This window comes from Mustela erminea, chromosome 6 (genome assembly GCF_009829155.1).
Source record: "Mustela erminea isolate mMusErm1 chromosome 6, mMusErm1.Pri, whole genome shotgun sequence".
Taxonomy (NCBI): Eukaryota; Metazoa; Chordata; class Mammalia; order Carnivora; family Mustelidae; genus Mustela; species Mustela erminea.
Window position 1 is genome coordinate 47,376,482 of NC_045619.1, and position 25,535 is coordinate 47,402,016.

Below are 25,535 nucleotides of genomic sequence, written 5' to 3' on the forward strand. Positions count from 1 at the left end.
ATGTGAGAGAACCAGAACCAACATCTGTATTTCATTTCCACATGCATTTTACCTCAGATGGAAAGGTTGGAAAGGTGTCTTAGAGGCATCCAGAGATTTATGCTCGGAATTTTTCTATTCACCTGTATCTTCCCTTTATAGTTCTATAATTTCCAGATGGCTACCTCCTACCATTACAGTGGTAAAGTAACAGAATCTCTCAGCTGTTTGGAATAAACAATATATTTGGATTTGCATATACAAATATTAGAATAAAAAATATTGTTTATGCAAAAAAGTATAAGCAGTATACTTTTTCATGTAAAACTATACTGCTCTTTGGTTGGTTTTATGTTGCAGGGTTTCTTGGTTTTTTGGTTTTTCCTTTAGCGATCAGGAATGTACCTGAGCTAAGCAGTCCCATCCATTTAAGAAATATAATTGATTAGAAAGCACAGGATACACTTTAAGCACCATAGTAAGAACCCTCTAGACTCTAGGCTTCCATCGCTAAAATAGAACAACATTTCTGTACTGTCCATTAGAAAAAGATAACCTTCAGAATTTGAACTAATGCATTGCTGTTCTGCTGAGTTGGCAATTACTCGGTGTAAAGAAAGTGATGATGACTCCTCAAATATCCAGTCCCTTAGGAGCTTAGAACTTCATCTGTAATAAAATTCAATATCCTTTCTAATCCTAGACGTTCTCTATGTCTCCCCTGAAGTCAAAAAGAAAAAACTTAACTAACCCCACTTTGGTTTGACTTTTGGCTGCGTTACATCACCAACACCATGTATCAGAGACCTCCATACATCTGGACTGACACATGGCTTGTCCCAGTCAGCTGCTTCACAGCAACAGTAAATAGGGAAAGAGAAGCAAGAAAGAGTAAAGCAGGAGTTCTCAAGAAGCTTACAGCCCCTCTGAGCCCACTGAAAATTAACTGTAGGGAAAAAATATCACTGTGCATGCTCTCAAACCAGCTGAGCCAAGGTACCCTGCTGTGGGGAAAAAAAGCATGAATGAATGCTCTCAATTGAAAGTTTACCCTATGAATTTTTCTTGGGCTTCAGCCCTGACTACTATCTCTTTTAGAGAACCAGCATATTGCAAAATGAGCAAATGCCAGAAAAAGTATTATTAACAGAATTATTAACAGAAAACCTGAGGATTATCTAATCATACATAATTCAACGACTTGCCTTTTTATGGGCCCATGGGCTTCTACCTGTGATTTTACTTTGCACCCATTGCTTTCTGATAAGATGTTCTTATTTACAGGATCAAATCAAACATCAAAGTTGCATGGTGCTCTACAGAGAACCATGTCACTTGAACAAATTTGAAATCATGTTCTGTAGTTCTTGTTAAGCAAGTGGGCTCAAAGGACAAAGGAAGAGTCCTAGAAGACATCTCTTTCCTCTTCCTTCCACTCCCCCCAAGCCCCTGCAACTGGTTTTCCCTCCTGTGGTAGTTTTCCTCTGGGCTTTCTCTCACTATCCTTTCTCTGCATTCCACTCACCCGCCACCCCAGTTCCTACAGGAACAGCCATAATAACTCCAGACTGGTTCCCTTCCTATACTCCCTGTCCACTCAAATCCATCCCATTCTCTCTACCCATTCTTTCTGTAACACAGATTTTTTTCAAGCCCTTATCCTGTTCAAACATGTTTACTTATTCCTTATTCCTTATTTAATAATGTAAGTGGAGCGCCTGGGTGACTTAGCTCGTTAAGCATCTGGGTTTGGCTCAGGTCATGATCCCAGGGTCCTGGGATTGAGCCCCGCATCGGGCTCCCTGCTCAGCGGGAAGCCTGCTTCTCCTTCTCCCACTCCGCTTGCTTGTGTTCTCTCTCTTGGTGGGTCTCGTTCTGTCAAATAAATAAAATCTTTAAAAAAAATACCTTTCTTTAAAAACAAAAGGATTTCTCACATCAATGAAATAAGTAGAAGAGTTTAAAATGAATGTAGGGCTTTTTTAAAAGCTGGTTCTACTCGAGGAATTGGCAATGCTACTTCAGTTTGTTCTTGTTTGCCTTTGAGGAATGACCAGTGATTTATCCAGACACCTACGAATGAATATCAGTATTCTCATCACTTAGAAATGATCCCTTGTTCTTTTTTTATGAATTTTCCTGTCACTGGATCTTTATTGGAATCAAAGACAAATGTGTTTATTAGGATCATTGAGAGTCAGAGTGGTCAGGATCACATTACCTGATGTTTACTGTCAAAATATGACTGGAATTGTATAAATATATATATGTGTGTTTGTGTCTATGTGTATACATATATTTATACACTCACATATATATACAAAAAGAGATGTCTATCATATTGTTTACTATTAATTATAGGAATTAAAATATTTTCTGCAGAAATCTGGAAAGATGAACACTGTGCCAAATGATTATCACTCCTCTAGGGTAGCAATATAGAGTATAACTCTGTTCTTTATACGTTGCTTTACTTTTTATTTTTTAATAAGCATATGTTACTTTCAGAATCTGGGAAAATGTCTATTTTTAACAAGAAACTTTAAATTTTTCGTCAAAAAGTCATATGACCAGTTAACTGTGCCATTTGGCATTTGTTGGATATTTTGAAATAAGCTGTAGTGGCTTGTCCCCTCTAATGAGTTCATCTCTGAAAGGCATCTCTCTGGACATTGTTAGAAATAGCCCCCGGACTCAGAGCTCAGTAATGAGAGTTTGTTCATTTAGTCTAATCATTATTGACTAACGTGCATTTCGAATGCGATCTTAACCATTAATTAGTCATTCCTCAAAACAGTGTAATGGGAAAGATGAGCATCATTAACCTTGTTTAAAAGTGAGACCAGCCAACAGTGCCCCATAGAGGAGGCCGACTCCCCTGGTTCCACGGTCCTTACTGCTGGGAATCCTGCCATGTTTCAGTAGGAGACACAAAAGTAAGAATTTTTTTTAAAAATACTCTCCATGTTTCTATTTCATAAGCACTCGGGTTTAGATTTGCTCAAACTCTATAACACTGATCAGTCTTGCAAACCCTTATAAACGCACCATCAGGTCTAGTCAACCACTTCCCATGGCAACCACATGTAAAACGTGCAGCATGATACATGTGTTTTTAAAATGTTCACAAATTCCCCCAAATGTACTCACAGAAGCGTCACAGTGATGATAAGATGTTGGGTGTTAGAGAGAGCACGGATTGCATGGAGCACTGGGTGTGGTGCAAAAACAATGAATACTGTTATGCTGAAAAGAAATAAAAAAATAAAAAATAAAATAAATAAAGGCAGTAATTCTTCTTACTGGAAAAAAAAAAGATGTTAATCAAACAACAGATGCATACTGAATATCCATTATCCACTTCATTCTAGAACTGTGAACAGGGATGGGGGCAAGGTATTAGACACCTATGCTCTGTCTTTGCTCTAGGGTTCTTATAGTTTAATAAAGAAACCAGGCAAATGCATATAAAACTTAAAGATGCTACTTAAAAAACCCTTTTCAATGTATATTCCTCAACTTCAAAATAAGCATTTTTTTTATTCTTTCCTCACAAAAATATATGTCTTTTGTTGTTGTTTCAGTTAAACTAAAGTTGTAATGCTTGGGGCACACATTACTTTAGAAGGTTGCAAAGGCCCTGAATTATTTATTTCACTATTTAGAGAATGCCAATGTATTCCCTCTCTCAAGAAGAAAACTATGGAAGCCATTTTGAATTATTAAAAAATTTTCCTAGCTTCCCACAGAAGGGTAACAAATGTCATGAATCCGTGTGCTGTTTTCCACTGCACTAAGCCATCATCACACACAATAATTCTCTTTGCTTTTCTAAAATACGCACGCGCACATGCCCATGCATTCACAAACACACATGCTTGTTGCTTTGAAGGGAAGATCATTCTCAATACCTCTCAAACGAGTGAAAATCTTGTATATATTCTCATCTGCCCCAGTTTATGGCCTCACAACAACTCACTCTTCATCCTAACTAAGCACACCCAGACTACCCTGATTCCCCTTTGTGGCCAGTGAACTTCTAAACAGAACACTTTAGGGGAAAATGGATCTGTCTTCCTTGATCCCAGGGTAGAACCGAAATGAGAATAACAAGACTTCAAGGGCCCAACCTCCTCCACGGCACCTCCGACTTCTCATTCAAAGGGGTACTTTGGGCGGCAGGTGGAGTTATAATTATAGAGTAGAAAAAAGCTACATCAGCAGCTGTTGCTTCTGTTTGTTCCCGGCTATAACTGTCATCAGTGGGCAAATTGGCATAAACAGGCCTCCGCAAGTGGAAAAACATTTAACTCCTGGACCTGTCACCCTCTGGGTCTTCTCGGTGGCCAGAGAAGGAAAGGAAATCTGAGTGTGCACGAGCGGAGCGGGAAGCCGAACACAGCACGGACCTGAAGGCTCCTCTTCAGGGGGAGCCTGAAATTGCAAGATTTTCTTTCCTGCCGGAGTCTCCGAACCCAAGAAATAGGTTAGTGCACAAAGAGTACCCGTGTATTTTCATTCTGACCTCTACTCTATCCGATCTTAATTTTTCTGACGGCTGAAACAGATGTGAGAGCTGTTAAACCAAGTTGAGGACTGTTGGCTAAAATGAGACTGCCCGTGAGAACAAATTATGAAGTGGGCTTAATTTATTATGCTCCTCTCCCCCCATTTTGGCTCTACTCAACATTAGACAGATAGACAAGGTAAAGATGGGAAAATGAGACTGGTTTTGTGGCATGATTGCCGTCCTCTCGTAATGCCACTTCCTTATGCCAAAAAGCCCCGATTTCTTTTCTAACATCAGTGATGCTGAAAGTTTAAGTTTGTGAATGTAGTGCCAGAGTTTTATTTCTTCAGGGAAACTAGGCAAATCAGAATTGGATTGTTTTCTCACCTCCGAATAAAGACAGGAACTTTTCTCGTTTAGATAAAATGTGTGCTGCAGGCTACTTCCTGTAAGAAATCTGCTAGAGGATTTATTTCCTGTGTCTAGCCCAAATCTCTCTAAAACCCCCATAACTTCCATCTAAGTAGCTCTCTGTAAGACCCTCCTCATAGATCCTTTTGAAGCAAAAAAGATTTCAGAGACCTCTCCTGTTATCTGTTTCTGCTCCATGTTAGAGAGTAGTGGTGCCGGATTAGTTCAAGGCCATCTCAGAACTTGAATGTTTTCTGTCTTGTTGAAAAGCAGTGGAATTCCAGAGAACTCACTGGAACGAGGCATTGGGGTCCCATTCTCATCCTACTCACATCTACGGAACAGATCCAAGTAGAGAGAACCCAAATCGGGGCCTCATTTTGGTCAGTTCCAAAAAGAAAGTGAACCTCCCTAGGTATTTTATGATGAGTTTTCCAGGGAAAAGTCCACTACTATCACGGTGACCCTTCCTTGAAAAGTGTACAGAGGGTTTCTCATGCACTTGGAGCCCCACTACAGAGGTACCCACATCCAACTAAAACCAGCAAAAGTGACTCATGAATTAAATTCCCACAAGAGGCTTGCTTCTTTCAACAGTATCTCCTGATTTCTAAGTAGAGAGCTATCTATTCCCCCTCAGGAAATTTAAGGGTGAAATAGATACTTCTTTATATACCTTAGCAAATAAAGACCCAGAGAGTACATTTGGCTGGTGCTTTTGGAAATGTCAATTTATATAGCATATCGATACCCTAAATCTTCCCATGAATTAAGAAAACACACTTCTCAGATCACATTTGTTCATTTAAATATTACTAAGTGATGACTATAAAACCTGGATAACATTTAGAAATGAATGCAAGTTCCAATATCACCCTTTCCAGAGACTACTTAACTCCCCTTTCCTCCTAAAAGATTCAGCAAGGCGAAGGTGCTTATCGCCAAATTCCAAATCGGTTAAACAGAGCAAGGCAGAATGGGGAGATGGCTGGTTAGGGGCTTGAGTCTGAGACATAGACTTAACGCTCAAACTTAAACATTGCTTTTTACTTGTGTTTTGTCTTCTTGCTCTTCTAGAAAAGCTATCCAAGATGACTGTCACGTACTCCAGTAAAGTAGCAAATGCGACTTTTTTTGGATTTCATAGGTTACTCCTCAAGTGGAGAGGCAGCATCTACAAACTACTGTACAGGGAATTTATTGTCTTTGCTGTTTTTTACACGGCAATAAGTTTGGTGTACAGGTACCTTCCTTTGCATGTCTCCTATGGCCATCAGATATCATGGAAGAATACAGTCTCAAAAATCGGAGTCTTTGGTTGCCGCTGACTTTTGCATTATGTAATCTCCTCCTTTGCATGATCCACTCTTGCCTTCTTCAACTCAGGACACGGTATTTTAATCCACACCTAACCATGCTCAGGATGTTAAGTAGACTCTATCATATTCAGGTGGCTTTCATTCCAGCCCCACGTTAGCTGATCACAGTGAGTCATGTTGCCAAACTTCGCCAGAGGTATAAAAGGGAAGATTCATACTTAAATACACAGCGATGATTTGGAATGGCAAAGGCCACAGACAAATAATCACTTGTGCCCATCTCAGCTCTGTCATTGATAATGTCAGTTTGTAATTTGACAGCTTATAGCAACTACCTACATAATGAACATCTTTGAGAATGGTATATATCAGGCAACTTTCCTATCTTTTGCCTGGAATGACAAGACCTTATCCAGGATGGTGCCTGCCAATCTTACCTATACCTCAACTCAATAAAGGCCTGAAAACTAATTTATTTTGTTGATATCTTCTGAGTTTGAGGTGTCTTATATTCACAACAGAAGATGTTTATTCTTTACAATATCACAACCTACGCCTGTCAGACTGACAGAAAATCTGAGCAAAATCATGTCCAAGAAATACTTTCATGGCTAAAATCATGGTCTTAATAAAATTTTATCAATAGTACAAAAGAGAAGCTTTGTGAGTTTTTTTTTTTTTTAATTAAAATTGATTGCATTCATTTCTACTCTGGGGAAGTTAGAACTTAAAATAAAAAAGCTAAAGGTTTTTGAGGCTGTATTTCCTCCTTTTCTATGTAGTTCAGTTTGTTCTTTCCCACATACAGATGAACAAATTTGTGTTATCATTGCTCTTACCTGCCTTCTTCTTTGCAGCAGCGGGACTCCATCTGAAGAAGAGGGATAATAATTTGGCCGGCTGATAATTATCAAAAGTAGAATAGGAAGAGCTGTTTTGCTGCCTATCAAAATATCTGTAAAGGGAAAGTTTTATTTACAAACCTCTATTCTTCTTTCAGTTGTGTCTTATAAATACAATATTGTTTGGACAATTTATTTTTGTGTCATCTAATCCTTCAGAATATGAAATGGTGGAAGGCACGTGACATTTCAGAATAATTGTCTCATTAGTTTATTTTTACTAATGTGAGTTTATTGCTGCTACCGCTGCTTAGGATAGAAGAGCACTTAGAGCAGCTGCATCCTAGCCAGAAATCCTCCATAGGGCCTCCACTTTTGCTCCAATATCTTATTTATACCCCATAAAATAGTATGCATATATTTTTTTAAAATTTTTTAGACCATAAAGTACCTACATTTATAATAATGATCAATTGTGCTAGTCATTCTTCATTTTTTTTAACGTTCAACTATAAAATCTTATTAAAATAGATGTTGAATCTTAATTAAAGACACACCAAGAACTCAAAGTCATTCATGACTTTACCAAGAAAGTCAAACATACCTGTAGGAAAATATAGACACAGTGTCATTCTCATGTGTACTAATAATTCTAAATTTTAAAATTCTATTATAAGCAAATAATTACACTTAGCAAAAATCCTAAGTCAAAGACAGAATTCATTTATTTGATTATATCTCTTTTTCCTTTGGGTGAACTTGACAAAATCATCATTTTAGTACTTTCTAGCTACTAAACTTTCTATATAGCTAATAGCTGAATATTTTTTCCTTTGGCCAATTATTAATAATAACAGCCTCTTTAATCGATTAAGTATGAGATCATATGTTAAGTAGTTGTATAGATAATATATTCTTTAAGCTTCATAACATTCCTAACACGTAGTTATTATTATTCCCATTTACAAAAAATGGGAAAACTGAGGCTCGAGAGATTTAAAGATAGGTTCCAAGTCCAAATCTTTAAGTGGCTGATCTGGAATTCAAACCTGGGCTCCTCTGACCTTATGGCCTGTGCTTTCCACGTTTAAATCCTCTTTGACCATTTCCATCTGAGTATTAGAAACTGTTCTGGCTGTGACTTGTCATTGGCATGACCTTGACACGCCTGCACAACCCGTTCCTAACTGGAGAATTTCTGACACTTCCTCCAAAGCCAAGGCAGGAATTCCAAGCTCACCCTGCACCCCAAGCTCACCCTGCACCCCAGAATCCTCTCAGCACCAGCTTTTCATCTGCAATCTGGCTGGTGGCTCCCTGTTACCTCATTATCCCTCTGCTTCCCTTATCCAAGTTCTCCTGACTCAAACACGCCCTTGGCACATGTTATCATGGACTTCCAAGGGATTTCTTCTTCCCTTGGAACAGCTGTTCTCATTCTTTCATGCAAATTCATCTGTGTTGTTCCTCTTTCTAGATCTTGACCATGACTTGAGACCTTTCTTCTGCCTCTGAATCCCCTCCCTATAATATAAACATCAATAATAGTTTCATTAAATGAATTTATGTCAAACAATACCAGAAAATGAGTTTTGGTCAGATCTGTAATATAAAGTTTTATATTTATATTATATAACTATAAACCCACCAAATATAGTAATAAAAAATTTTACTTCTAGTTATATCTGCATTGTTTTATATTTTATCTAATTGTAGGCTATGAAATAAAGTTATAATATCCCTTGAAGTATAGCACATATGATCAAGAATGTGCTAAGTAGCATATTCAGGGAAGAGTAAGATCAAGATGTCAAATTTAGGGCTATTATTTAGTAATTAACTTAACAACTAATTCACTTAATCAAGATACTTTTTTTTAAGCATACTTGACGAATAATTGAAAATTGGACACTTTCATAAGGTATTTTGCTCTAAATCCAATGTATTCATCATACAAAAGCTTAAAATGTAAAGTATTTAAAAATAAAAGTTAATAAACCCAACTGTCTAATGGCCAATAACATTCATGTACTAAAAACATTGGTACTTGAACCATTCGGCAATTAAAAAGTCTTTGAGATACATCAGCTCAGGTAGGAAGAAAGTTACTGTGCCTTAAAAAAAAAATTACAATTATTTGTGCTTAATTGTTTGCACTGAATATCACTTGCAAAGCAGGTGCAGAAGTATAATATCATAAAGGGCTATGCATTTTATTTTTGCTCCAGATTGTTACTTACAGGAGCCCAAAAACGTTACTTTGAAAAATTATCAATTTACTGTGACAGATATGCTGAACAAATTCCAGTAACCTTTGTGCTTGGTAAGTATAGGTCACACGCAGAATGCAGCCACACAGCTGTCTCCGTTAGGATGGCACCGATGACTCTGCATGGGAGTGTTTCCAAGCTGAGAGGCATGCCTGAAAAGCCACCGCTTGCGATAGAACCCCAGCCACCCGTAAGGTTTTCCTTCAGGACTGCTTTGGCTAAATTAACCCCAAACGAGTTTGAGGTAATCATTGGCGATTGGACAATCAAGCTTCCTCTTCACTAACGCTCCATTTTTGCTGTCAATATTTGAACTCTAATACCCACTTACTGGGTGCTAAGGCCTTGCCAGGCACAAATCACTTTTATTTATTTATGTATTTATGTATTTATGTATTTATTTATTTATTTAGGAGGGCAAAATTCTAAGATACAGATAGCAACATATTTTTACATCCCAATCCCTAAAAAAGCTGAAATTCTGCTAAAAGCATCAGGGTCACCATGTATGCTGCAAGAAATGGCTTTATCGTTTCCTGTCACTTTACAGGGTTTTATGTCACTCTGGTAGTGAACCGATGGTGGAACCAGTTTGTGAATCTGCCCTGGCCGGACAGGCTGATGTTCCTCATCTCCAGCAGTGTTCACGGAAGGGACGAGCACGGGCGCCTGCTCAGAAGGACGCTGATGCGCTATGTCAATCTCACGTCTCTGCTCATCTTCCGCTCTGTGAGCACGGCTGTGTACAAAAGGTTCCCAACCATGGACCACGTGGTTGAAGCAGGTATGGTGAACGCCTTTGCCCTCCGTGGACTCCCCTTAGCCTAGATGGGACCCTCCAAAATCCCTCTGAAATTTTATTTATTCATTTATCCAAGAAACATTTACTGATTACTTCCTATGTGCCAGAAACAGTCTTCAGAGGCAAAAATGAGTAAGACATAGTCACTGCTCTCAAGAAGTTTCCTAGGGGTGCAAAAGAGAGGAAGTGGCAGAGAGTCAACTTCAAATTAAGTGGCAAAGAGTCACATGGCCTTTAGGTAAATATACTATAATAATAATTACTATATTTATTAGAAACATGTTAATATCACCTGACCTTTTCTAAAAGTCCATTCTAGCAGGAACCAACCATGAGTTTTTGTCTAGGCAGTGTGGCTCTGGTCTCTCTTTGACTCCTCAAAGTAGATGGAGTTGGGGACGTCTGCCTGGCTCAGTCTGCTGAAGGTGCAACACTTGATCATGGGGTTGTGAGCTCAAGCCCCACACTGGGTGTGGAGATTACTTTAAAAAGAACCCCCCCCCCAAAAAAAACATAGATGCATTTGTTCAACCCGCGCTCCTGGGCACAGTATGCTGGGAACAAGTCATGTTGGGAGGATGGTTCTCTTTGGTGTGTTAATATTTAGGAGAGAAGCTGTCAGAGCAGACCTCAGTGGGATGAGGATTAAATGAGATCATTGTGGGCAGGCACCGAATAAAAACTGGTAGTTGTGCTTGGTGGTTGTTTGTCGGTCTGATAGTTTGTTGGGATAGATTAATAAATACACATTTTAAAACCATGAGGTGGCGCCTCGGTGGCTCAGTTGGTTAAGCAACTGCCTTCAGCTCAGGTCATAATCCTGGAGTCCCGGGATCAAGGACCACATCAGGCTCCCAGCTCCACGGGGAGTCTGCTTCTCCCTTCAACCTTCTCCTCTCTCATGTTCTCTCTGTCTCTCTCTCAAATAAATAAATAAAACCTTTAAAAAACAAAAATAAAAACAAAAAACGTGAGGTGATTCTGCCTTTATATTGAGTACAGTCTCAAATTAGGTTGCTGTATCCAGGCTCCTTTTCTGAAATGGCCTTGAAAACATATTTTTTTTTTAAAAAAAGATTGGTATTTGAGGGCTTTTTTGAGGAGGTTTTTATGCATGGGTATAATGAGCCTTGTGCTGACTTCAGTGACTCAGTTGGTTTGTGTGGACAGAACTGACTGGAGCCATGAGGGTGCCTAGGCCTGTGTGGGTGCCTCTGAGGTCTGGTTCCCTGACATCCCAGGGAACATGTCCGTACTGTTCTCGCTCCCTCTGAAGTGTTCTCACGAGAAGCAGAAAAAGCAGTAATTGGACAGCTTGTAGCCACAGGGACATAAAGTTTGCGCACTGGGCAGAAAGGCAAAGGTTCCAAACCACTGCCCTCCGAGCTGGGGGAGCCACTCCAGAGGCCAGATCCTTCCTGACTGGCCCACAGTCCACCATATTGAGTGGGCACCCTCTCTGTGGACTGGCAGCTAGCTCACCAAACTTGCTCCTTTCCCCAACAGAGAAAGCTGAGTCAGTGTGCACATGGGGTCAGTTTCCACTCTCCCCCCAGCTGGACACATGCCTCCATCACTGTCTGACTGTCCTTGGCCTGTGCCAACGTTTCTGGGAAGAACAGGAAGTTCAGGGATGGCGGAAAATGTCTGGCAGATGTCCTGAGTCCAGAGCCAGGGCACCTGCTCTGCCTGAGGGGAGAGAGGGCTAGTAAGTAAAGCACAAGGGCCCCAGAGGAGTGGGGGCAAAGGCTGGAGGCAATGTTGAGGGTACAAGAAAACCTACTTCCTGTCTGGTGACTTTCCTACATAAAATCACCTGTCAGGAAAAGTACATGTTCTCAAACCTCAGTGCATAGTAGATTTTGTTAAAAGTCAATATTGCTAAAAATTCAGATCCCAAGATACCACACCTAGAGATTCTGATTCAGTAGATCTGGGGTGGTGGCCAGGAATGAATGGATTTAACAAGCCCCTGGAGACTCTGAGGCAAGGGGTCCCTGGATCATATTCTGAGAGACAGTGGGTTTTAAAATGGTTGGAGTTTCCTTCTAACAGCTTTGCCTGGCTTCAGGGAATCTTCTGGGAATTCAGAACTGAGTAGAGGGCAGAGAGAATGACCAGCATCTCCTTCTGAAGCATCTGGCAATCTCTTGACTAGAGCCAGATGACCTAGGTCACCCACCTGCTAGTCCCTAACTTTCCTTGCTTTGAAGTTGGACAGTCAAGTTCCAGTAGTCCGGAAAATTAAAAGGATCAAACACCGTTGGGGCAATACATATGCTTTGATGTTACAGGTTAAATTTCTCAAGTTAAAAATAAAATGGGTTCATTTCTGCTCACACGAAATAGAAATACCCGTAGAGTGCAAAATAACATCTATAATGCTGAAAATTCCCTAAACTGGTCTGTTCTCAGTTATTTACCAGAGGAGCTATAACAGAAGTATCTCTATCATTTTGCCTATTGGCAACAAACCTGGCCTGGAAAATTTCAGTCATTCCAATCACCAGCCCTGGAAGATGTCACTCATCCTAAGTCAGGTCAGGTGCACAATTCCAGACCTTTGCCAGTTCAAGCAATGGCCTTAACTGGGTATTTGCATTATGAAATAAAACTGAATCAAAACATTTTAGTTGGTGTTTCATAGTGATCAGGAGAAAAAAAAATATTTCTCTTCAAAATTACTCACCAGAATCACAGAAATAGGTGATGGGAAGTTATCTACACTTCTCTAAAAGAAACGTTACTAAAGCTGTTGCTAAATCTGTCATGTATTTGCTTATTTAACAAAGATCTGTTGAGTGTATATGATATGCTAGGCACTGTGCTGAGCAGGGGAGCACAACTAGAAGTGAGAATAGATACAATCCCTGTCCTCAAGGATCAGCAAAAATTGCTACAAATCTTTTCTCACATGAATCATTTTCAGAGACAAACACAAATGTATTTACAGCTGAACTTTATATCTCTACATTGTATTTCTATTTCTCCCAAATCATTTCCTTTTGTGCTTGGTAACCCATAAGAGTGATTAGAAAACAGTAAAATTGGGGGTGCCTGAGTGGCTCAGTCAGTAAAGTGTCTGCCTCTTGATCTCAGCTCAGGTCTTGATCTCAGAGTCACGAGTTCAAGCCCTGCATTGGGCTCAGGTGTGGAGCCTACTTAAATAAAAAAAGAGAGAGAGAAAATGAAAGAATACAGTAAAATTTGAGGAGAGGACACTGTTCAGTATTCTTAAAGCCCTTGACTCTTAACATGAGGTTCTTTGAGCTTCTTCTATAAGGAAAGACCCTGAGGAGAACCCATCAGAATTTTTAGCGGCACTTATAGTAAACAGAAATTAATACAACAAAGCAAGCTCCCAATTGTCAAATGGCTGTTGAAACTCAAGTTCTACCTTTAGATGCACTGGCTGGAAAGCTAGCCCCATACTCAGATCATGTAACTTGTGATCTTCTCTCACTAAGTAAAATCAAATGGCTGTTGTACAGTATAGACTTCCTGCCCTGTGGGGGGCTGTTCTTTCCAATGCATTCCATGGCGGTAGGGCTTCTTGGTCTCTGTGAGATCTCCCACAACTCTGCGCTCCAGAGAGGTGATCAAGGGGACAGTGGCATTCGCAGCTGTGCCAGTTTTTCCTGCTGGCTGAACTTTTACAGGCTGAGTCAGTTACCTCTATAGTCTCACATGCTGTGCCCAGAACAGACAGAATGTCATCCTGTGAGTGAAACTTGACTCACCTATGCACACTTGCTCTACATAGGACAGAAAGTGCACGGTGAACCCTACTTGAATGAATGCCATGATGGGTAGTCTCAGCAGGTCAGGGTTTGAAGATTCCACACAGTTCTAAGAGTTAATCAAGGCATCCACTCAATGTTTCTCAAAGTGTGATCATAGACTACATTCATTTATCAAGGGGACTTTAAATTGCACATTCCCGGGCAGCTGGTAGAATCAGAATGTCTGGGGCTTAACAACTAAGAGTCCCCACCTCAAACAAGCTCCCGGAAGCTCTGCAGGATGTTTGACCCCAGGCCGAGAATGCTAAAATGGCATAACAATTCTGTGCACTAGGCTAGATGTTCCTAAATTTTGTTGCAAGTTGAAATCACTAGGGATCTTTTACAAACACTGATGTCTGGCTCCCACCCCAGACGTTGGGTTCAATAGGTGTTTGATGCGACCCAGGCATCAAGAGTTTTAAAAGCTCCCCCGACCACTCTAACACGCAGCAGAGTTTAGGAAGCACTGTACCACAACACAGGGCACAGCTATCAACTCCTCCAACCTCACCTGCAAATCACCTCATGTCTGCTCACTCAGGGAAAATAAAATTCTGGGCCACCCAGACAGGCGAGGGCTCAGAGCACTGATTTAGGGGGTGTTATTTCCTGTGTGTCAAGTGTAGAAGGTGGTGAACTATCAGGAGACAGGGATATGGCTGAGTAGAGATGTTTTATCCACATGAGGAAAAGAGGAAATGTTCTCTGTCTCTGGCCAGGATTGCGATCCTAGAAACTGATTTCACTCAACCATATCCTATTTCAAGCTTTTCAAACTACGGTTTGTAATTCATTACTGGGTTCTTAAGTCATTTTAATAGCTCGCAATCAGCATTTTTTAATGGAATGGAATAGAACAGAACAGAACTAAACTGATCAGGAAATATCAGAGAGACCACCAGCTGAAAGAACCAATCATTGTTTGGGAACAATGTATCTTACTGTGGTCCCTGGTTTTAAAAAAAAAGAAAAAAAAGTCTCACATCCTGCCCACAGCAGTTTCACAATGTGATTCCATCTCTCTCCCTCAATCTCTCTGACCTCCCTTTGATTTTTCCAGCTGACAAGGATTTCTAAACCTCTACCACTGAGTTTAAAGGAGCACTGTAGTCAAATCCGGTGGCTGCATTCAGTTCATTTTGGAAGTACAGTACAGAGATAAAAATTAGCCAGGCACATTGCAATCTTCCTGAAAAAGTCATCTCTCTGAGATGGGCTCAGATGCTGAATGCACAACCTTCTCTTTCAGAAAGAACTGGCAATAAACCCATTCTGCCTTCAAGCTTTGAGATGCCGAGCTTTTAGCTCTTCTGCTAATAGAGTCTCATTTTCACACTCTGCTTTAAAAGCCTAAGATATTTGCCTGAGCTTCAACTGAGGCAAAACAGACCAACTGCATGGCAGATGAAAAATTTTAAAGACTGGAATATTGTTTATCAGTGGACTTAATTAGGCCTTTGGCTTGAGGGCAGTAACATTTTACCTTAAAGTAGAAGGTCCTATTCCATCAAATCACAATTCTAGTTGCAAGTAAAAACGTGGGGTGGGGGTGTTACTCTGATTTGAAATACTAAGGAGGTTTCTTGGCACAAGTAGGAAAATTGCTGAACAGAGCCTACCTGGACAGAAAGCCAGAAGGAAGAGAGAGCAAGAGGAGCTCTGAGCAGATGTAACAGCAAGACAAAGCAACAATGTCAGGGTTATGGGTAGGACCCAAGGGAGTATGGCATGAAAACTGACAGGTCAAGGTCACAGGGTGGTGTGAGGACCAGCCCAGTTGACAGTGCTACCAAACTGTGGCAGATCAGTGGGTGTGCGAATCACGCAGTCCTAGCGATGAGCATAATGACCACATTCTGAAAAAGTTCCTTGGTCTCTGGTTACAGTGTCCTAAAGTACTGATAAGGATAGAATTCCATTTCATAACAAACATCCTTTTAATTGATTTGACCAACAATCTGTGGATTTCCTTGTACTTGACAAGTGATGTGATTTCCAAAGACGGGGTTACTTTTAGTAAGACATGTCACCCTGAGGGGAGCAGCAAAAACCACCATGCCTGTGCACTCCTGGAGGACACATTAATGTCTGGTTGACAAACCACAGAGCTGAGCAAAGTACTCCTTACCTCTGGGCTGAAAAACTAAAAATCCCCAGCTTTCCTTGCTCTGCCTGTCCCCTTCCAGTGAGTGGGTGTGCTACCTGGGAGAGAGGCTAACTCTAGCTTTTGTGTCCGCCCTGAATAAACCCTCACTTTGCATATTTGCATTCTGCTAAAAAGCCGAAAAAGAACTTGCCAGCACAAATTGATCCATACTCCTGAATAAAAAATAAGCAGAGGTACAGTTATTCTTTGGTCAAATGACAGAGCTTGCAACTGGTATATAAACGGGGTAATTTTTTGAAAATTGCAGCATAAATCCCAAGAATGTAACTGCTAGCCAATTGATATGAAATGTCAGAGAATAGGCTTCCAGGTAAAGGATGAACCACTGCTGCAAATCTTTAAGCATAGAGCCAAGACAGGTCAAGTTTATTAACCTCTTGTAACAAGGCTCGATCATGCTCTGCAAGTCTTTAAAAAGAAAGAGAAGAAAAAAAAAACGGAGTATCTCGATCAGGCAAGAACTTTGAGATACACTGAGAATCGAGAAGGGAATGATCAGGCTCGTTTTTATTTTTGACATCCAGACAAAGTCCAGTTCTTCAGGCATGAGGAATTTCCTTCTAAGCCAATATAAATAACCTGAGCATTATCTAAAACGAGTCTCCTGTTGGTAAATATTGGCTTTGTAGTTGATACTCTGTTTACTTCAAATACTGAATAAAGAGAATCTTCATTCAGCGGGGCAGTGATTTTCAAACGTTGCTGTGTGTCAGGACTTGTATGTGGAACATAAGGAATAGTGGGGAGGACCACCAGGGAAGGGAGGGAAAGCGGAAGGGGAAGAAATCAGAGAGGGAGACAAACCATGAGAGACTCTGGACTTCAGGAATGGAACTGAAGGGGTGGAGGGAGGGGGAAGCTGGGTGGGCATTAAGGAGGGTACCTGCAGCTATGAGCACTGGGTGTTATACACAACTAATGAACCATTGAACACTACATCAAAAACTAATGATGTTAGTTTTTATGTTAGCTAATTGAACATAATAAAAAAAATATATTTAAAAAAAAAAAAGAATTTCCGGCAGAGCTTGGTACACATGGGACTGCCTGGACCCAATTCCATTAAATCACTCTGGAAGATCTGAATGAATGCTGATGCCCAGCCTCACTCTAGACCACCTGAATCAGAATTTTCTAGAAGTACCCACATGAGACGGTAAGGCACAGAGCTGGTTCTGAGTCTGATTTAGTAGATGAGGGTGGAGCCTAGCCCTCTCCATGGGTGACAGATGTCACAAGTGACTCAGATAACCACGATCAGTAGTCCCTATTCTCAAAAACACTGACCGAGATCTAGGTAACTCCAAGGCTCTATGAATCAGTGACTTTCAAAATGAGCAGATCTCTCGTCTCTTTGATGCCTCTTCTATTAGAGTAACACCTCTGAAATAAAACTACGTCTCCATGGTAAGGAGGAAGGATTACTTAAAGCGGAATAATCATGTTTGTAAATTGATTACAGGTGATTAAGGATATAAACTATGTTACATTGGGGCAAAAGTCGATTTTCATATGAATGTGTTAGAATTTCATAAGCAAATGACCACATTCCTGAGACAAAAGTAACTCAAAATTAGTATCTAACAAAACTCTATTTTTGAAAAAAGATTTTAATTCAGAAAACATTACTGGTACTAAATTACAATTAACACCGAGAAAGTCCACTTAAAAGTTCAAGGGAATAAGTACAAGAATAGTAATTGCATCATTTTTTAAATTTAATTTATTTGTTTGACAGAGAGAGAGCATAAGCAGGGGGAGCAGCTGGTGGAGGAAGAAGCAGGCTCCCTGCTGAGCAGGGAGCCCGATGTGGGGCTCCATCCCAGGACCCCAGGATCATGACCTGAGCCAAAGGCACTCACATAATCAACTGAGCCACCCCGGAGCCTGCATCATTATTATTTTTTTTTTTTTGATAGCAAAAAAATGAAAACAACTTAATGTCTATTCAAAAGAGGACTAGTTAAATAGAACATTGTATACAATTAGCTAGATAGCAGCCATTAAAAACAATGATGCCACTCCGTATATACTAACAAAAAAAGATCTCCAAGATATAACCAAAAAATAGAAACAAATGACAGATATGTATGTATTTAGTGTAAAGCCATTTGTGTTCTTAAAAATTAAGCCTGAATGATATTTCTCTGGAAAGATACACAATAAACTTGCCACAGTAATTCCTTCAGAGAGAAAACTATGTAGCTGGGAAAATGAGACTGACTTTTCTTATTAATATTCTTTTAGTCCTTCTGGATTCCTGTAGCATTTGAATGACTCAATCAAATATTTTAAAAAGCAAAAGGTCAAGAGTAAACTGCAAGTTTTTAAAGTACATACTTGAAGGACACCTGGGTGTCTCAAGTGGTTAAGTGTCCAGCTCCTGGTTTTGACCCAGGTCATGATCTCAGGGTCATGACATTGAGCCTCATGTGGGGGTTCTGTGCTCAGTGGGGAGTCTACTTGAGATTCTTTCTCTACCTCTCCTTCTGCCCCTACTCACCCCCAAATACATAAAAAATAAGGTAGATATTTATATGAACAAACCCTGGTGCACAGTAGACATTCAGTAAATGTTTGTTTATTAAATAAACCTGCTCCCTTATTTCTCCTCTCCTCTTATTCAAATCTCTTCTTTCCTTACTGTGCATGTTGGGGGTGGGGTGGATAACTAAAATTTCATAATGTATTATGCCTTGGCACTTACTGAGTTCTAGGTATGTGCTAAGCATTATGTTAACCTCTTGACATGTGTTCACCATCTCCTGTAATTCTGCAACGTGCCTGGGAAGTAGTACTATCATTTCTCTTTTACATCTGGGAAAACTGAGGCTAGAGAGGTCACTGCAAGCTCAGACAAACTGTGTTATATACATGCACACACACAAATAAAGATTGTAAAAATTATACTTTTAAGATATGCTGTGGGCACTATGAAGATCATTGTTATGCCCCAATAATGGGTCCGTGATTAAAGGAGCGAGACTGATATAAAGCGAAGGTCAAGCAAAGCATTATTTCGCGCCAAGCATCAAGAATCTAACCGAACGTTCGGAGCCACACCTCTTACAAGAGAGGGCGACCCTTCTCTGTTTCACAGACTAGCTTTTAAGGGCAAAGGCCATGCGGTCAGGCCTGGCCACGCACAGGTGGCCAATGAGATTGTAACACACACAGGAAACTCCACAGTGATGCTAGGTGACCAATTGAGTTAGAATTTACCCTAGTAGACATTTAAACCAGCCTATTACACCTTGATAGGGATTGGTGCCCAAAAGGCTCCCAAAGGGCCGGCCCATACTCCTTGGTAACCAGGGAGACAGTATGCATCCCCCCCACTGATCCACCTTTGTATCTGGGCTTTGTTACCTGAAGCTGGTTTCCGGGACTTGTCTTCAAGTAAATCCCCTGGGGAAGGGGAGCAGGGACAGTTTCTAAATAGGTCCTTACATCGTACATTCACTGCCCTTCCAAAGTATGACAATCCCTAATACAAGGCAACAGAGAGCACTGTCTGGGGAAATTTGAAGGGGGGAAATCTCAAGGGAAGGAGAAGACCAACATCATGGAAGGCTTCACAGAAGGGGACTTGGTTGATCAGGACTGTGGAGGGAGCAAGCAAGCAGGAGGAAAAGTATGTGATTCATGGTTTCCACACTACACTAAGTGTTTTGTATATATTAACACCTTTAATTCTTTCAATCGTAACATTTCTTTTTTTTTTTTAAGATTTTATTATTTATTTATCAGAGAAAGAGTGAGCACAAGCAAGGGGAGAGGCAGGCAGAGGGAGAAGAGGTCTTCTCTGATGTGGGACTCAGTCCTGGGACCCGGAGATCATGACCTGAGCCAAAGGCAGATGCTTAACCGACTGAGCCACCCAGGTCACCCATTAATCCTAACATTTCTAAGTATTCTTGCTCCCAATTTTAGATGAATAAACCAAAACCTAAAGAGGAAACCTTCCCCAGATGTTCTAGTCCCCATTTAATGTCACCTTACTTCCTAATGGCCATCTCTATGAGGGATTACCAACATGCCTTGACTTATATATTATTTTAGATAACTTATATATTATTGTTAGGTAACAATATATATATAGTTAGATATATATTATTGTTAGATTTAAAAATGTGTTTGCATTCACATGCACACACATTCCTTATTTCTAATACAAGTATAAACTACTTGAGGCATCTTTTATGCATCTTTAATATCCCCAAATTGTATGCTCCCATAGTAACCATGAAAATATTTATGGTAATGTATTAGTGCTAGACTAATTCTGCATAATTGTGCTATTTTTATTTTGTGCTAAAGGTTTTATGACAGCAGATGAAAGAAAATTATTTGACCATCTCAAATCTCCTCATCTGAAATACTGGGTTCCATTCATCTGGTTTGGAAATCTTGCAGCGAAAGCCCGAAAGGAAGGTAGAATCAGAGACAGTGTTGATCTACAATCATTGATGACTGTAAGTACCTCACAAATCATCAGTGTAAGAGGCTAATCAGAGACCAGCAAGGATCTGGATGGAACAGGTCAGACCAGGACAAGTCTGCTTTGTTCCGGTTCCTTTGGAACCAGTATCAGAACCCTCAACGTGCAGGACAGGAATAATACACAGGTTTTAAGTCATGTTGATTGCTGGTGGTTGCTGAGAAACTCAGTCTAAACAGAATTAGGCTTTGTAACAGGCTCTGTAAGAAAGTGTCCCTTAATTGATTACCAATAGCTGCCAAGAGTTCTGAATGATCTTGTGTCCACATGGCGTGTTTACCATCCCTGGCTCCACGATCCTAGAATAAAATCTGGAGTAAAAATAAACCCGTCCAGTCAGATCCCCCCAGCTGGAATTTCCTGAGGTTAAGCCAACTTTTCAGATACTCCAGGAAATGAAATGATGTTTTCATTAAATAAAATAACCCCGAGGTCATCTGAAAAGCAAATTTACAGAAGGGCTAGATAGACATGTGCCATGACCATCTCCTGCCTGAATCAGGCAAAAAGAATGAATGATATAAAAATAACTCCCAAATTAACATAAACTCCTCTTCCCAGTTTTATGTAATAACTTATGCTTGATAAAGGGGGGGAGGGGAATCAATGGATTAGAGTTCTTCCTGCTCCAAACAGAGAGTATTCTCTATCAATGTAAGTGTTGTTGTAAAGTCCTCGTGGGGGCAGGGGGCAGAGGATGTGCTTCTTTTTTTCTAAAATCTATAGCAAACATGTTTTCAAAAGAGGTAGAGAAACAGGGAAAAAAAAAATCTGCTCTCACAGAAATGTACCAAAATGGATAGAAATGACTTATTTAAAATATTAATGCCTGCCTTCCCATCACCACTTTGGGCAAACATACATGTTGGAAATTATGGATTCAATAGAGTAGGGGATAGTTCTATAAAGTCCTGATTTCTTTTAATATTTTTTAAAACGTCCAACTACAGTCATCCATTTTGCATTGTGGAATGATGTTGATGGCCATTTCCAGAATGTTTCCTTTCGCAGTCACTCTCAGAACCAATTAGAGCCTTAAAAAGTCAGCCTCATCCTTTTACGAACATATTCCTTTTTTTTTTAAATATATTTTTTTAATTTATTTATTTGGCAGACAGAGATCACAAGTAGGCAGAGAGGCAGGCAGAGAGAGAGAGGAGGAAGCAGGCTCTCTGCTGAGCAGAGAGCCCAATGCGGGCTCGATCCCAGGACCCTGGGATCATGACCCAAGCCGAAGGCAGCAGCTTTAACCCACTGAGCCACCCAGGCGCCCCTCTATGGACATATTCCTAAAAGCCACAGCCACACTACACATCCCAGGAAATCTTTACTGCCCCACCCATCATCTTAGTAAACTATGTTTTATCTGTTTCTGCCTTAGGAAATGAACAAATACCGCTCTTGGTGCAGCCTCTTATTTGGCTACGACTGGGTTGGGATTCCGCTGGTCTACACCCAGGTATCAAGCCCTTGGCACTTGGTTTTTCCTTGCTGCTTGCCGTGGGCACCTGGCGCCGGGCTCTCACTCAGGCTTCTCTCCGCGGCAGGTTGTCACCCTGGCAGTCTACACCTTCTTCTTCGCCTGCCTGATTGGACGCCAGTTTTTGGATCCCACCAAAGGCTACGCGGGGCATGACCTAGACCTTTACATTCCGATCTTCACGCTCCTGCAGTTCTTCTTCTACGCGGGATGGCTCAAGGTAGCCCACGGTCTCCGCGCCTGAGACCTACTCTGTAATCCCTGTCATGTTTTACCCTCTGCACCCTGGGTCTGTACGGAGTCACTCATTCATGAGCCCTTCGACGGTAGATTTAACACTGAATCGCCCAGGGATGTCATTACTTTTAAAGTAGGGATTCGAGAGATGTGAGGAGTACCATATTACAGCCATCTAAAGCAAAGAGATTACAAGAACACTCTTTTACGGCTACTGATTTTTTAGTCTTTGTGTGCTCCCATTAGGATTCTAGTAATGTAATTAAAGTAATAACCGTAACTGCCTTGATATTTTATGCCACAATTGGCAACTAGGCAGAGTGAAAGGGGTAAATAAGAAGACTTGTATATCAGGCTTCAGCATTAGCATTGTATTATTATTTTGGTTCAGCTCAACTCTGCAGTTCACTGTGACTCCCTGAAATCCTACTAGCTGTCCCACATTAAAGGCATCCCATTTCCACAACTAGAACTGAGCCTCAGAAAAGGATTCATCAGAATCAAAACCAGAAACAGCAGGATTTATGATGGCATTTGGTTTGCCAGGAAATTAAAAACAGGTCAGAGTCCTGAGAAGGACTTGTCCCACCATCAGTGCAGAATTGAGTTTGTCCTCACCCCTCAGTGCCCTGAACCCCCTCCCCCAGCACCCTCCACCCCACATCTGCCCCTCAACCTGCCCTGGATGCCTGCAGAATCACCACAGCCTGAGGCAAGAGAAGTAGTATACATACACACAAAGACGATGGCTCCATTAAGGTAATTGAAATCTAATGACAGTTTGAAGATGACTTGAAAAAAATGAAGTGTCCAACTCGGACCTTGCAGCCAGCCACACCTTGGGTGCACTAAAGCAGCCTTCCAGGCTGTGGCAAAGTTTTCCCCTCCAGTGCCTTTGCTTTGATTGGCTTGAATCGTTAACCAGGAAAAATAAATATATTGGCATTTCAAGCAGTAAAGGCGTGTCCTTAATAATTGGCAAAACATCTTCAGCTGAGTGACAGTGATCCTTAATTATTTTTACCCAATTAAGACAGAGAAAGAGCAAGAGAAACTAACAGCTCTCATCTCCCATTAGAGAAAAAAGAAGACTCCGGTTTTATAGAGAGAAAATCACCAGGCTGGCCAGAATACTGGATCGTTCTGGTCTTTTATTGTCCTGTCCCCTGAGTTCTTTGCTTTGTGTCCATGTGGTGTTTGCCCAGCCTGTACGCAACTGTTAACAGTTCCTGCCTTCTGAAATGCTCTCTAAAATATTTTTTTAAAGATTTTATTTATTTATTTATTTGGTAGACAGAGATTACAAGTAGTCAGAGAGGCAGGCAGGGAGAGAGGAGGAAGCAGGCTCGCTGCTGAGCAGAGAGCCTGATGCGGGGCTTGATCCCAGGACCCTGAGACCATGACCTGAGCCGAAGGCAGAGGCTTTAACCCACTGAGCCACCCAGGCACCGATGAAATGCTCTCTAAAATATTAACATTCTGCTCCTTTATAAAATACTTTTAAAGGCAAAATATGAAAATACAATCTTAGCTCCTTTAGGATATAGACAGCCCTAAAAGGAGAGAACTGCTTTCCCACCCAATGGATTAGATGGAAAGATCTCACTTTCTAAGCAGCTGTTTTATCTTGCCCATCCTAATCTTTATAAATCTTTTCAAAATGTAAAAAAAAAAAAAAAACCCACCCACCCCATCTTAACCTTATAAATAGTATATTACTCAGCTATTTGCTGGAAAGAGAGCTTCTAAGGAAACTAAAAGCTATTTCTTGAGATAGTCAATCCAGAAACATAATATCATTTGGGTAGGTAAATGTAAACTCTAATATTATATACAGGAATGATCCCATAAAAGTGAAATTCTGGATGTAACGAAAATATTTTTAAGGCCCATCCAGTGACCTAGTACAACCCCGGGCCAGAAAGAGTGGATTGCCCCTGGAAGGTGCAATGAGGGACTTTGACAGGAATATTGCTGTGAGGCTGACTGATTCGGGGCACAGGCCCTGCCCAGTTTAGTCACTTACAGCAAGGGAGATGCATCTCCAAGTCGGTGGTTCTCGACTTCAGCCACGCACTTAAACCTCCTGGAGCTTCACCCAGTACAGAGAACTCAGCACAACCTCGCACCCGTTAAATCAGAATCGAGGGAGGCACCCAGGCATCAAGTGCCTTTGAAGCTCCTCAGGTTATTTCGATCTTCACCCAAGGTTGAAAACAGCTATTCTAAGTGGTTAATGGTTAGACTTACATCCTAAAAATTAAGTAGGTAGATTTTCTACCAAATAGTCTCAGAATATAGACACTCAACTAATCAATGGTGCCTTTATTTTTTACCCTTGTTTTTTCCCATCTAAGCCCAATGTAAAATCTCTCTACCCCCCAACCTGTCTCTGTCTCTCTCTCGCACATACCTAAACACACACAATCTTGATAATAAAAATCAAAGATATTATTTTTTAAATTTATTTATTTGAGGGAGACAGGGAGAATACAAGCAGGGCTAGGAGCAGAAGGACAGGGAGAGAGAATCCTAGGCAGACTTTGCTGAGTGCAGAGCCCCCCCTATGGTGCTCAATCTCACAACCCCAAGATCATGACCTGAGATGAAACCAAGAGTCGATGCTTAACCAATTGAGTCGCCCAGTCACTCCTCAAAGGGATTATTTAAAAAGGAGGCGAGACATATTTGGCATATAAATCTCTCATCAAGGCTCTCCAATTCTGGAACACAGTAAGATCATTTCATATCGATCAACTATTAGAATATATGTGGAAAAAAATGCGATAAGGAGCTACCTATACTTTTCCCAGTGGGAAACTGACCAGGTACCAGAAAACCCTTTAGAATAAAACAAAGGGAGTCAAACTCCAACTTTATGACTCGCTAGCTCTCTGACTCATTCATTTAGCTGTTATGTCCAATAATTGTGGAAACTCCTTGTATTATTTTCTTTAATTGTGTTTTAAATCTTTGCTGTTTTATCTTCCCCATGGTTAAATTTTGGTCTCATCACCTGGGCCCTTGTAAATTTCTTTAGCTCACAGGCTACATAGCCCCACAGGTGCCCGGCAGAGTGCCTTGCACCTTTTCAGTGCTCCTTCGACATTCACTGGCTAGATCTGCCCCTGAGCATCAATCACTGGGCTTCTAGACAGTACACAGCTTCTCTTGGGGAGGGTCTGCACTGTCCCCAGCTGAATAGACAGACAGATGCACTAGAATGCAAGCC

At 40.8% G+C, this 25,535-nt stretch overlaps 1 protein-coding gene across 4 annotated transcripts in view; it reads left to right on the top strand.

The window, feature by feature from the left end:
- The window catches only part of BEST3 (bestrophin 3), a 72,550-nt gene that overhangs the window by 30,967 nt on the left and 16,048 nt on the right, over positions 1-25,535 (top strand). Inside the window, exons 1-7 of one of the 4 annotated variants that reach the window (XM_032347050.1) lie at positions 3,302-4,465; positions 5,978-6,143; positions 9,290-9,384; positions 9,882-10,115; positions 20,406-20,560; positions 21,968-22,045; positions 22,134-22,286. In XM_032347050.1, coding sequence (XP_032202941.1) covers positions 5,992-6,143; positions 9,290-9,384; positions 9,882-10,115; positions 20,406-20,560; positions 21,968-22,045; positions 22,134-22,286 — 867 coding nt within the window. In that variant the 5' untranslated portion in view covers positions 3,302-4,465; positions 5,978-5,991. Of the gene's footprint in view, positions 1-3,301; positions 4,466-5,977; positions 6,144-9,289; positions 9,385-9,881; positions 10,116-10,311; positions 10,372-20,405; positions 20,561-21,967; positions 22,046-22,133; positions 22,287-25,535 lie in introns of those variants that run through there. The other 3 variants (XM_032347052.1, XM_032347051.1, XM_032347053.1) reach the window with 3 other exon arrangements.